This window comes from Hyperolius riggenbachi, chromosome 3 (genome assembly GCF_040937935.1).
Source record: "Hyperolius riggenbachi isolate aHypRig1 chromosome 3, aHypRig1.pri, whole genome shotgun sequence".
In the NCBI taxonomy this organism is placed as follows: Eukaryota; Metazoa; Chordata; class Amphibia; order Anura; family Hyperoliidae; genus Hyperolius; species Hyperolius riggenbachi.
In genome coordinates this window covers 82,519,802-82,533,153 of record NC_090648.1, presented here as the reverse complement: position 1 = coordinate 82,533,153, position 13,352 = coordinate 82,519,802, and the positions used below count along the sequence as shown (strand labels likewise).

At 48.7% G+C, this 13,352-nt stretch overlaps 1 protein-coding gene across 2 annotated transcripts in view; it reads left to right on the top strand.

The window, feature by feature from the left end:
* Positions 1 to 12,917, top strand: part of LOC137561022 (kelch-like protein 3) — a 63,618-nt gene extending 50,701 nt beyond the window's left edge. For both annotated transcript variants that reach the window (XM_068272234.1, XM_068272233.1), the window contains one exon: positions 10,475 to 12,917. In XM_068272234.1, the coding sequence (XP_068128335.1) occupies positions 10,475 to 11,801 (1,327 nt within the window). In that variant the 3' untranslated portion in view covers positions 11,802 to 12,917. The remainder of the gene's footprint in view (positions 1 to 10,474) is intronic.
* The last annotated feature ends 435 nt before the right edge of the window (positions 12,918 to 13,352 follow it).

The window sequence follows — 13,352 nt, the reverse complement described above, 5'->3', positions numbered from 1 at the left end:
TTTAACTTTTGGATTGCCTGGTTAGCATCCTTATTACTTGTTTACCAGATAAAAATAAATAATAGATTTTTGATTTTATGCCCGACAGTTACACTTTAAAACACACACTACCTTTAAGGGGAACCCAGGGAAGCCTGGCGCTTACTTTAGGGTGAATGGCGAATCCGTCACACATGGTCTTACAGTATTGCCTTCTGTCTTGTGCCTTTACAAAGGGGACCCCCGGTGGCCCCGAAATGATTGTTGATCAGAATTGTCTCAGGTAATAATAGATGGATGTTATTCTGGACCTTATAGTGTGGGCACCTTTGTGTTTATTGTTTGGAATCTTTGTGGTCTGGCACGTACCATTCTAGAGGGGTGCGATCCTGGAATGGATTTTATTATATTTGGTTGCACACTTCCTAATTCTGTTTGGGGGAACTGCCTATTTGTGGTGTCTAGGGGAATATGCTGCCTATTTTATATTTTGAGGGCATATACAGCCTAATAATGATTAGGATACACATTGCCTTATTATAATTTTGCAGGGGCACAACTTAATTATGTTTAGTGATACACTGCCCAATTGTGTTTGGGAGGATATTTTGCCAGTTTATTTATTTATTATATGTTTTTAATGTCCAGTGGAATTTGCTGCCTGTATTTGTTTTTTCTGGGGTACATGCTGCCTCATTTTGATCTAAGATTCTAACCGTCTAAAATAAATACCAGGGTATTGCAGTATATGGTATTACACAGTTTTTTGGACCCGGGCCTCCCCCTTACATTAAATAATCTGCCCCCCTCCCCTCACCAGTATGGTAGCCAGGTGTGCCCCACTCCCCCAGCATACATATAAATAAGCTCCCGGGAGATTTAGACGCAGGGTAAAGATGTAAAATGGCTCACCCTGCTCCTGCAAAGTACTGGCCGCGTTAAATACTATTCCCCCTCCAGGTCGCCATGGATAGTGGTGAAAGATGTAATTGGCAGCTGAATTACAGTGTTTTTATGGTAATTTGTGCTCAAATTGTTCACTGAGCGCGGCTATAACCGTAATTCCTATTACGGCCAATCGCTGCACCCAAATCTTTATTTTTTTTTTTTTTACACAGTTCCACTCCCTCACCTCCCTGTATGGTAGCCAGGTATAGGGGCCCCCAATATAAGTAGCCCGGACAGTGGCGTAGGGCCCGTGGTCGCAACGGTCGCCACGGCGACTGGGCCCGGCTCCTGAAGAGGCGGGGGAGGGGCCCGGGGGGCCCATGTCCGTTTGGAGATCCGTGCGCGGTATTGGGAGGGGGGAGCTGCAGCCGCGGGGAGGGCAGTCTGACCTCTCCCTCCCTTCCTCTCCCCGGGCCCCCCTCAGATGCAGAGTGAGCGGCGCACGGAAGCGCTGTAGGCAGAACTCACCTCCGTCCCTGCGTTCCAATCGCCGCTGATCTCCTCCCGCTGTATAGATGCTGATACACACTGCTTCCTGTTTATCCGGAAGCACTGGCAGTGTGTATCAGCATCTATACAGCGGGAGGAGATCAGCGGCGATTGGAACCAGGGACGGAGGTGAGTTCTGCCTACAGCGCTTCCGTGCGCCGCTCACTCAGCATCTGAGGGGGGGGGCCCCGGGGAGAGGAAGGGAGGGAGAGGTCGGGCTGCCCTCCCCGCAGCTGCGGCTCCCCCCTTCATTATGGGCGGGGGGGCACCTACCTACCTACCTTCCCTATCCTGGGGGGGCAGCTACCTACCTAACCTATCCTGGGGGGGCAGCTACCTGCCTAACCTATCCTGGGGGGGGGGGGGCAGCTACCTAATCTATCCTGGGGGGGCAGCTACCTACCTAACCTATCCTGGGGGGGAAGCTACCTACCTAACCTATCCTGGGGGGGAAGCTACCTACCTAACCTATCCTGGGGGGCAGCTACCTACCTAACCTACCCTGGGGGGGCAGCTACCTACCTAACCTATCCTGGGGAGGGCAGCTACCCACCTAACCTACCCTGGGGGGGCAGCTACCCACCTATCCTGGGGGGGCAGCTACCTAATCTAACCTATCCTGGGGGGCAGCTACCTAACCTATCCTGGGGGGCAGCTACCTAATCTATCCTGGGGGGCAGCTACCTAATCTATCCTGGGGGGCAGCTACCTAATCTATCCTGGGGGGCAGCTACCTAATCTATCCTGGGGGGCAGCTACCTACTCTAACCTATCCTGGGGGGCAGCTACCTACTCTAACCTATCCTGGGGGGCAGCTACCTACTCTAACCTATCCTGGGGGGCAGCTACCTACTCTAACCTATCCTGGGGGGCAGCTACCTACTCTAACCTATCCTGGGGGCAGCTACCTAATCTATCCTGGGGGGCAGCTACCTAATCTAACCTATCCTGGGGAAAAGCTACCTAATCTATCCTGGGGAAAAGCTACCTAATCTAACCTATCCTGGGGGGCAGCTACCTAATCTAACCTATACTGGGGGGCACCTACCTCATCTAACCTATACTGGGGGGCAGCTACCTACTCTAACCTATACTGGGGGGCACCTACCTATCTAACCTATACTGGGGGCACTTACTTGTCTAACCTGTATTCGGGGCACCTAGCTAGCCTATACAGGTGGCAACTATACTGGCTACCTTTATTGGAGGCACCTACCTAACTAACCTATACTGGGGGCACCTACCTATCTAACCTATGCTGGGGGCAACTATTCTGGCTACCTATATTAGAGGCACCCACCTAGCTAACCTGTACTGGGGGCACCTATCTATCTAACTTATACCGGCGACGCCTGCCTATCTAACCTATACTGGGGGCAACTATACTGGCTACCTATGCTGGAGGCACCTACCTGGCTAACCTATACCGGGGGCAACTATACTGGCTACCTATGCTGGAGGCACCTACCTGGCTAACCTATACCGGGGGCAACTATACTGGCTTACCTATGCCTGGCTACCTATACTGGGGGGACCTATAGCTGGCTATAGGTATTCGGATATGTGTGTGCGTCGGGTGTTGATGGGGGAGGGGGGCTGTTGTTGCCGGGGGGGGGAGGGCCCACATCCAGATTCCGCATCGGGGCCCAGAGGTTTGTAGCTACTCCACTGAGCCCGGAATACAGTGGTTTGCAAAATTTTTCGGCCCCCTTGCAATTTTTCCACATTTTGTCATATTACTGCCACAAACATGAAACAATTTTATTGGAATTCCATGTGAAAGACCAATACAAAGTGGTGTACAAGTGAGAAGTGGAACGAAAATCCAACATGATTCCAAACATTTTTTACAAATAACTGCAAAGTGGGGTGTGCGTAATTATTCAGCCCCCTGAGTCAATACTTTGTAGAACCACCTTTTGCTGCAATTACAGCTGCCAGTCTTTTAGGGTATGTCTCCACCAGTTTTGCACATCTAGAGACTGAAATCCTTGCCCATTTTTCGTTGCAGAACAGCTCCAGCTCAGTTAGATTAGATGTAATGCGTTTGTGAACAGCAGTTTTCAGATCTTGCCACAGATTCTCGATTGAATTTAGATCTGGACTTTGACTGGGACATTCTAACACATGGATATGTTTTAAACCATTCCATTGTTGCCCTGGCTTTATGTTTAGGGTCAATGTCCTGCTGGAAGGTGAACCTCCGCCCCAGTCTCAAGTCTTGCAGACTCCAAGAGGTTTTCTTCCAAGATTGCCCTGTATTTGGCTCCATCCATCTTCCCATCAACTCTGACCAGCTTCCCTGTCCCTGCTGAAGAGAAGCACCCCCAGTGCATGATGCTGCCTGTCACCACCATATTTGACAGTGGGGATGGTGTGTTCAGAGTGATGTGCAGTGTTAGTTTTCCGCCACACATAGTGTTTTGCATTTTGGCCAAAAAGTTCCATTTTGGTCTCATCTGACCAGAGCACCTTCTTCCACGTTTGCTGTGTCCCCCACATGGCTTGTGGCAAACTGCAAACAGGACATTTTATGCTGTTCTGTTAACAATGGCTTTCTTCTTGCCACTCTTCCATAAAGGCCAAGTTTGTGCAGTGCACGACTAATAGTTGTCCTATGGACAGATTCCCCCACCTGAGCTGTAGATCTCTGCAGCTCGTCCAGAGTCACCATGGGCCTCTTGACTGCATTTCTCATCTGCGCTCTCCTTGTTCGGCCTGTGAGTTTAGGTGGACGGCCTTGTCTTGGTAGTGTAACGATTGTGGAATTCTCTCCGTGGTCAGCGCACAGGACGCGTGCTGACACTGCGGAAATCCTCCACAAGCGTATAATTTGAGAGAACCCAGCAAAAGGTGCAACGCACCTGTAGAGGGAAATTCCTGTCGGCAGATGGAGCTGTGGAGTGCAGAGGAACAGATCCTCTGCCCTGCCACAGACGCCAGATAGGAATTGTACAAAGGGAAGAACGCAGGGCAAGATAGCCCTTAAAGAAAGAGAGTAAAGCGACAGAGTGTATGTGTGTCCACCAATCTAGTCGCCACCCAGCGACGATGAACACACAACCATGAAGATCAGGTGAGAAGGCAATCGTATGAGATGGCGATTGCTAACAGTGACACAAGACAGAATAAGCACAGAGGAGGAATGTATGTGTGTGCACCAATCTAGTCGCCAACCTGCGACGGTGGACACACAACAGCAGATACGAAGTAGGAACGCAATCGCGAGAGAGGCGATTGCCAGAGGTGACACAAGGCTAAAGCAAGACAGGGCACGAGAGTAGCAAAGGCACAGCAATTCATACAATGAGAAGATGAGGAAAATAACAAACGCTAACTAAACGCGAACACCACACTCAATCGCAACAGCGAACGCGTTTACAGCGCGATCTCCGCACGTTAAGCGCAACAGAGACAAGCACGCCTAACTAACCCCCGCCACCCAAACACGAAACAGAGAACACGAGCGCTTGCTTAACGGTTACCTCACCGAGCCTACAGCAAGTGTTCGTATCAGACAAGACAGACAGACGACCGGGAAACAGGATAGGAAAGACCCACTCCTCTTTCCGCCAGAGCGAGTGCGATCCAAGTTCAGGGACAGGATAGGAAGGATCCACTGCTCTTACCGCCAGAGCGAGTGCGATCCGGGTTCAGGGACAGGATCACAGATCAGAAGGATCCACAGCCGCTACCGCTAGGGGCTGGTGCAATCCAAGCAAGACAGGCAGATGAGATAGCCGGTGGCAACCGCTGCTCCGGCTATACTCCAAGAAAGTAGATCAGAAGGATCCACAGCCGCTACCGCTAGAGGCTGGTGCGATCCAAGTAAGTCAGATGAAACAGAAGGAGCTACCAGTAGCAACCGCTGCACTGGTTAGCACCCACAGACAGGATGATTTCCTATCGACCACCGTTTGCGACAGGACAATCACAGCAGAGAGGCAACATAGACAAAACAGATAAGCAGGCTAACTGCACTAGAGGAGCTGCATAGTGCAGTCCCCAGAATTACTCTAAGACAGTGGTTCCCAATTTTTTCCGGCCCGGGGAACACTTTCTGACCAAATTTTTCTCCGGGGAACGGCGGGGGGGGGGGGGGGGGGGTTTGCGCGACCTAGTGGACAGTGCCGTGCGCAGCAGGCTATGGGGGGGGGGGGGCTGGGGTGCGGCTGCATAGCTAGCATAGTTACCCCAGTGTAGGAGGGAGTTTAGTTGCCTCAGTATAGCCAGTATAGTGCCCCAGTATAGCCAGAATAGTGCCCCAGTAAAGCCAGTATAGTGCCCCCAGTATAGCCAGTATAGTGCCCCAGTATAGTGCCCCAGTATAGCCAGAATAGTGCCCCAGTATAGCCAGAATAGTGCCCCAGTATAGCTAGTATAGTGCCCCAGTATAGCTAGTATAGTGCCCCAGTATAGCCAGTATAGTGCCCCAGTATAGCTAGTATAGTGCCCCAGTATAGCCAGTATAGTGCCCCAGTATAGCTAGTATAGTGCCCCAGAATAGTGCCCCAGTATAGCCAGTACAGTGCCCCAGTATAGCCAGTATAGTGCCCCAGTATAGCCAGTATAGTGCCCCAGTATAGTGCCCCAGTATAGCTAGTATAGTGCCCCAGTATAGCCAGTATAGTGCCCCAGTATAGCCAGTATAGTGCCCCAGTATAGCCGGTATAGTGCCCCAGTATAGCCAGTATAGTGCCCCAGTATAGCCAGTATAGTGCCCCAGTATAGCTAGTATAGTGCCCCAGTATAGCCAGTATAGTGCCCCAGTATAGCCAGTATAGTGCCCCAGTATAGCCAGTATAGTGCCCCAGTATAGCCAGGTGGTGCCCCCCGCCCATCCCCGCTCGTCCCCGCTGTTATTACCTTAACAGCTGCCGCTCTTCCCTCTCCAGCGCATGTGTTTATTCAAGGCAAGCAGCGTATCTCCCGGCTGCTCTGTGATGCGACAGGAAGTAGGGCTGTGGCTTCCTGTAGCGGCGATATGTATCGCCGTTACTATGGTAACCGAGCCCTGATTCCTGCGCATCACAGAGCAGCCGGGAGATACGCTGCTTGCCTTAAATAAACACATGCGCTGGAGAGGGGAGAGCGGCCGCTGCTAAGGTAATAGCAGCGGGGACGTGCGGGAGGGCTGGGAAGAGGACGGCACACTGGTTGAAAAACGCTGCTCTAAGATACCTATAAAGATCCAACAGGGAAGGCTGACACTCCAGGAGTGTATTTAACAAACCGTTATGACCAGCAAAGCCTTCTGGTCAGCAGAAGGCTTTTATACTGCCAGCCCTCAAACGAGACAGCTGGGCAATTTGCATGTATGCAAATCCCTCAACGAAGCAACTTTGAAAGTTGCAAGATGAAGCCAGGTCTCTTTTCCAGAGACCTGCATCTCTCAGACATAAGGGATGGTCGAACAGCTGTCTGCCTGTGCAGCCAGTTGAGCGGATCATTACAGGTAGGTTTACAGTTGTGCCATACTCCTTCCATTTCTGAATGATCACTTGAACAGTGCACCGTGGGATGTTCAAGGCTTTGGAAATATTTTTGTAGCCTAAGCCTACTTTAAATTTCTCCCTGACCAGTCTGGTGTGTTCTTTGGACTTCATGGTGTTGTTGCTCCCAATATTCTCTTAGACAACCTCTGAGGCCGTCACAGAGCAGCTGTATTTGTACTGACATTAGATTACACACAGGTGCACTCTAGTCATTAGCACTCATCCGGCAATGTCTATAGGCAACTGACTGCACTCAGACCAAAGGGGGCTGAATAATTACGCACACCCCACTTTGCAGTTATTTGTAAAAAATGTTTGGAATCATGTATGATTTTCGTTCCACTTCTCATGTGTACAGCACTTTGTATTGGTCTTTCACGTGGAATTCCAATAACATTGATTAATGTTTGTGGCAGTAATATGACAAAATGTGGAAAACTTCAAGGGGGCCGAATACTTTTGCAAACTACTGTAGGTGCAGCCAGTTGTAGGTGGTCGCAGTATAGGTAGCCAGGAATAGTTGTAGCCGGTAATAGGGGGCCGCAGTATAGGTAGCCAGGAATAGGTGGGTGCAGTATAGGTAGCCAGGAATAGGTGCCCGCAGTATAGGTAGCAAAGAATCAGTGCAGCCAGTATAGATAGCCAGGAATAGTTGCCCGCAGTATAGATAGCCAGATAGAGGGCCACAAATAATTCTGGGGGCGACACTTGTCGCACTTGGAAAATAAACTATTCTGATTCTGAATAGGCCAGTAACAGGTGGCCACAGTTTAGGTAGCCAGGAATAGGTTCAGCCAGTAATAGGGGGACGCAGTATAGGTAGTCAGGAATGCTGCTACTTCTACTATTACTCTACTATTACTACTACTGCTACTATTGAATCTGTCCTTTGCACCTCCATCATTGTTTGGTACTCAGGGGCAAACGCAAGGGACAGACAAAGACTCCAGAGAGTGGTCAATGCCGCCAAGAAGCTCATCGGATCACCCCTACCCCCTCTGGACCTCCTCCACACAACAAGGATCAAGTCCAGGGCCAACAGGATCACACACGGTCCCTCCCAACCTGGCAGTTGCTTCTTCAACCTCCTTCCCTCAGGCCATCCCTATAGGTCAGGCTTTCTCAACCAGGGTTCCCTGGAACCCCAGGGTTCCTTGAGGACTCTGCAGGGGTTCCTTGGCATTTTAACCCATCATGAGGGAAGTATAATGGAGAACATTATAATAGGTGGTACTGTAAAAAGAAGCACTAAATTGGGCGTCAGAATAATAATGAGCACATTTTAATGAGTGGCAGTGTAATAGGAGGTAGTGAAATTAACAGCCTAACCTACTTTTAAAGACCATGCCTCAGAAAAATATATGCAGGGGTTCCTCGAGATCCAAAACTAATTTGCAGGGTTCCTCCAGGGAAAAAAGGTTGAGAAAGGCTGCTATAGGTCCATCCCCTCTTAAGCCTTATCTACACGGTACAATTTTCCATCAGATAGACGGACCTATTAGATGGTTCTAATAATAAATTGCATTGTGTGTAGATATCCAAATTGTTTTAGATCAATTTTGTAATAGATTTTGCTTTGATAAGTACCCAAAATCTATTGCAAAATCTAACGCAATCCTATTGGACTGGTTGGAAATTATCTAATAGATCCGTCTAATAGATCCGATCTGATGGAAAATTGTACTGTGTAGATGAGGCTTAAAACCACCAGACGTAACACCTTCTTCCCCCAAGCGGACATCCTTCTCAACTTGAGCTGAGCGCTTGCCCATAGGGTGACTCTAATCCCATACGTTGCTACTTGATGCATGTTCTGCACAGGGGGTTGCAATTAGGGATGCTCAAATCCGAATTCGGGTGAATCCGGATAGTTGCTATCCGGATTTCACCCAGATACCTGTGCGTTGTTCAAGCTTACCTGTCTGACATCTTCTGCAGTCCATCCCTCAGCGCCTCCCACAATGCGTTCCACGCGGCGGTCACGTGAGTACAAACCCTTCCTCCTTCCGGGTTGAAGGAGGAAGTGTTTGTAGTCACATGATGTGCGTGGACCGCATTGTGGGAGGCGCCAAGGGACGGATCGAAGAAGACGTCAGACAGGTAAGCTGTCCCCGTCCACCCCGCACAGGTTTACTAATAGCAACGATCTGGGTTTCACCCGAATTCGGATTTGAGCATCCCTGGTTGCAATCTTAAATTTTTGTACTGTTGCTGTCACACTGTTATTGTTGCAATACTTGTGTTGTTAAAAATATGCTTATGTCCTAGTATTTGCACTATGCCAACTGCCATGTGTCCACAAATAATTCCGGGTGTGACACTTATTGCACTTGACAATAAACAATTCTGATTCTGAATAGGCCAGTAACAGGTGGCCGCAGTATAGGTAGCCAGGAATAGGTGTAGCCAGTAATAGGTGGCCGCAGTATGGGTAGCCAGGAATAGGTGTAGCCACTAATAGGTGGCAGCAGTATGGGTAGCCAGGAATAGGTGTAGCCAGCAATAGTTGGCCGCAGTATAGGTAGCCAGCAACAGGTAGCCGAGAATAGGTGTAGCCAGTATTAGGTGGCCACAGTCTGGGTAGCCAGGAGTAGGTGTAGCCAGTAATAGGTGGCATCAGTATGGGTAGCCAGGAATAGGTGTAGCCAGTAATAGGTAGCCAGAAATAGGTGTAGCCAGCAATAGTTGGCCGCAGTATAGGTAGCCAGCAATAGTTAGCCGAGAATAGTTGTAGCCAGTAATAGGTGGCCGCAGTATAGGTAGCCAGGTATAGTTGTAGCCAGTAATAGGTGGCCGCAGTATAGGTAGCCAGGCATAGTTGTAGCCAGTAATAGGTGGCCGCAGTATAGGTAGCCAGGTATAGTTGTAGCCAGTAATAGGTGGCCGCAGTATAGGTAGCCAGGCATAGTTGTAGCCAGTAATAGGTGGCCGCAGTATAGGTAGCCAGGTATAGTTGTAGCCAGTAATAGGTGGCCGCAGTATAGGTAGCCAGGCATAGTTGTAGCCAGTAATAGGTGGCCGCAGTATGGGTAGCCAGAATAGGTGCAGCCAGTATAGATAGCCAGGTAGAGGGGAGCCGGGATGCAGCGGCAGAGGTAAACAAATACTCACTTTGCCTCGATCAATCGCACGTGTACTACTTACTTCTTCCTACTTCCTGTTCTTGTGTTCCATCTCCTTGAAACAGTGCCCAGAGATGGAACGCAAGAACAGGAAGAAGTAAGCAGTACACGCACAATGGATTGAGGTGAAGTGAGCATTTGTTAACCCCCGCTGCTGTTCGTACGCCCGCCACTGCATCACATCTCCGCCGCTGTGTGCCCTGGAAACCGGTAAAACACGATTGTGCATGGTGTGATTACCATGCACAATCAAACCGCGATATAGCGCGGCAACCCTTGTTACACTATAGTACCACATGGCATAGTTTGGTAGCCCGTATCAACCATTCACATCTCTACGATGGTGAGACTATAATCCAGTCAGAAGCCTTGGAAAGTGTATATTTTTGTCCACTTACTCTCCCATATTTGTTTTTCATGTTGGATTTGATTTAATTTCAGGTTTCTGATTAAGAGACTAAACGATGATAACTGCTTCTGGACTTACAGACTGGCCTCTACCCATCATCACAGTAGACTTCTGGAAATGGCAATGAAATACATCAGCTGGCACATCACTAGCCTCTCTGATAATGAGGATTTGCTCCACCTTGAACTAGGAGAAATAATAAAGATTCTTTCCTCAGACCAGCTGATGGTGTCTTCAGAACTTTCTGTTTATCACATGGCTCTTAGCTGGTGGAAAGCCAACAGTTCCGGAGACAGTCCACTTCCTGTAGAACTCCGTAGAGTCATCCGGTTACAGTTAATGCTGCCCCATGAACGAGAAGAAGTAGAAAAAGGTGGAAGATGGGAAAAATGTGATCTCCAGAAATTCCAACTCCGGCAAGGAATGTTTGAAAACTGGATTGTTTGCATGGACCTTCCGCCTAGAGCTGATATGGATTATGCAATCTACCTGGATGCATATGATCCTGCTTCTAATGAGTGGAATTATCTGAAGCCTTTGGAGCCTGTGATGCACCCTAGGTGTGTGGCTTCAGGAAATAATTTGTACGTGACAGGAGGTATATCGGAGGATGGTTCCGTTTCTAAGGCTTTCCATGTGTATGACTCTGTGACCGATGACTGGACAGAGCTTCCAAGCATGACGACTCCCAGGTCTTCGCATGGATTCTTATCTTTTCAGGAGAAGCTTTATGCAGTTGGAGGATGGAATGGAGATGGGATTTTGGACTTAATGGAATGCTTTGACTTATCCAAACATTGTTGGTCTGAGTTATCTAAACTACCTTACCTGTTACATTCCTTTGCATCTGCACAGCTAAAAGGCAAATTGTACATCATAGGAGGAGACAATGCACTAGAATATAGCATTAAAGGATTGCTGATCTATGACACTGCATCAGATGCATGGAGTCTCATTCCAAGTAAAATTAATGTTCGCTATGGTGGAGCAGTAACAATGGATAACAAGGTGTTTGTGATCGGTGGCTATGATTATTCATCTGGAAATCCGAATTCAGCCACAAGAAGATGTTTTGTCTTGGATGAAAAAGGACAGGTTTGTGAGAAGCCAAAGGTCCCACATCTGCCGGTGAAGTTCGCATCTGATCGAGTTGCTCAATGGGGTGAAAGAATCTATGTCTTTGGTGGAAATAGCAATCGTTCTAAGAATATCTATTATTGGTCACCGGGTGCCTCAAGATGGAACCGGTGTACCCAAAGCCAACCGTATGGGGAATTCAGTGAGTTTGTTAGTGCTCCTTTGCAGGTGCCTCTGAGAAAACTGTCCCATCTTATTCCCGGCAGGTCATCTTTTGATTAACATCTGTTCAGCATTGTTGCTTACTGTGCATACTTGTAGCCTCTACATACCGTATGTACTCATATATAAGCCTACCTGCGTATAAGCCGAGGTACCCACTTTTCCTTCAGAAATCAGGAAAAAATTATTGAGACATGTATAAGCCAAGGTTAGGAAATGCAGCGGCTCCTGAATTTCAGTAATCCAAGTAAAGGGCAAGTTCTGGGATCTCAGCAGTAATGTTCACAGTCTACAATTATGATAGGATTATGGGCTGATGGCAGAGCTCATTGTGAGTACAATAAATCTCCAGCACAATCTGGCTGTGGGCTGTATGCAGGACATGTACATGTGCTCACTATTAATATTACAGTAAGCACACGAACAAGTCCTGCATACAGCGACTTCAAGGACGTACTGAAGATTTACTCTGCCTAACAAGCTCCACCTGCCATGAGCCCAGTAATCAAGTGCCAGCATTTTTTTTCTTTTTACCAGCAGTATTTTTAGTCCAGAAGTCCTCTTTAGCCTTCTCACTGTCTTTCAAGACGCCGCTAGAGGGCATCATAAGAATGAGACACAGTGAGAGCAGACATCACACGCCGCTCTGTCCCCTGGCTGCTATGCCTGTACGGCTCACTCTGTCTCCGCTCATCCTGGCTACTCATCTGCAAAACTGCAGTGCTGCACACGCTGCTCTGGTTCCTGGCATGCTACACCTGCAAGGCCTGCTCAGTCTCCACTCATCCCAGCTGCTCATCACTGGACACTGCTCTGGTTCCTGGCATAATACACCTGCAAGGCCCGCTCATCACTGCACACACTGCTCTGGTTCCTGGCGTGCTGCACCTGCAAGGCCCGCTCCGTCTCCACTCTAGAGTGGGGCCGAACCTCCGATTTTAGTTCCGCGAAAGGTTCGGTTCGCGAAAAAGTTCGCGAACCGCAATAGACTTTAATGGGGAGGCGAACTTTGAAAGTTTTAAAAAATTCTATCAGCTGGAAAAATGATAGAAAACATGTTTCAAAAGTTCTAATACCTGGAGCCACACCTAATTGAGTGAAATACACATCACTGCTGAAGGACCCGCCCACCCTCCCTCCTCCAAGCAAGGTCCTTTATACCATTTGACTCAGTTGTCTGCCTACACTAATTAGTTATGGGACAGCTGCCACACACTCTGCTAGGGAGATTTTAATTTCCCTCCTCCCGGAGGGAGGAGGGTCTCTTCTGCCAGGGAATTATACTATTTTAAAAACCAGTATACATCATACCATAGCTGGGAATCGAACCCAGATCTCACTGTGTGGTGGGCAAGTCACCCTAAGCACTGTACCACTACAGTAGTAAGTGAAGCTGGCCTAAAATTTACCATTTATGCTCAATACAAGAGAAAAAGTAGACAAGACAAATAACATTTATATCACACTTTTCTCCTGGCGGACTCAAAGCACCAGAGCTGCAGCCACTAGGGCATGCTCTATAGGCAGTAGCAGTGTTAGGAAGACTTGCCTAAGGTCTCCTACTGAATAGGTGCTGGCTTACTGAACAGACAGAGCTGAGATTTGAACTCT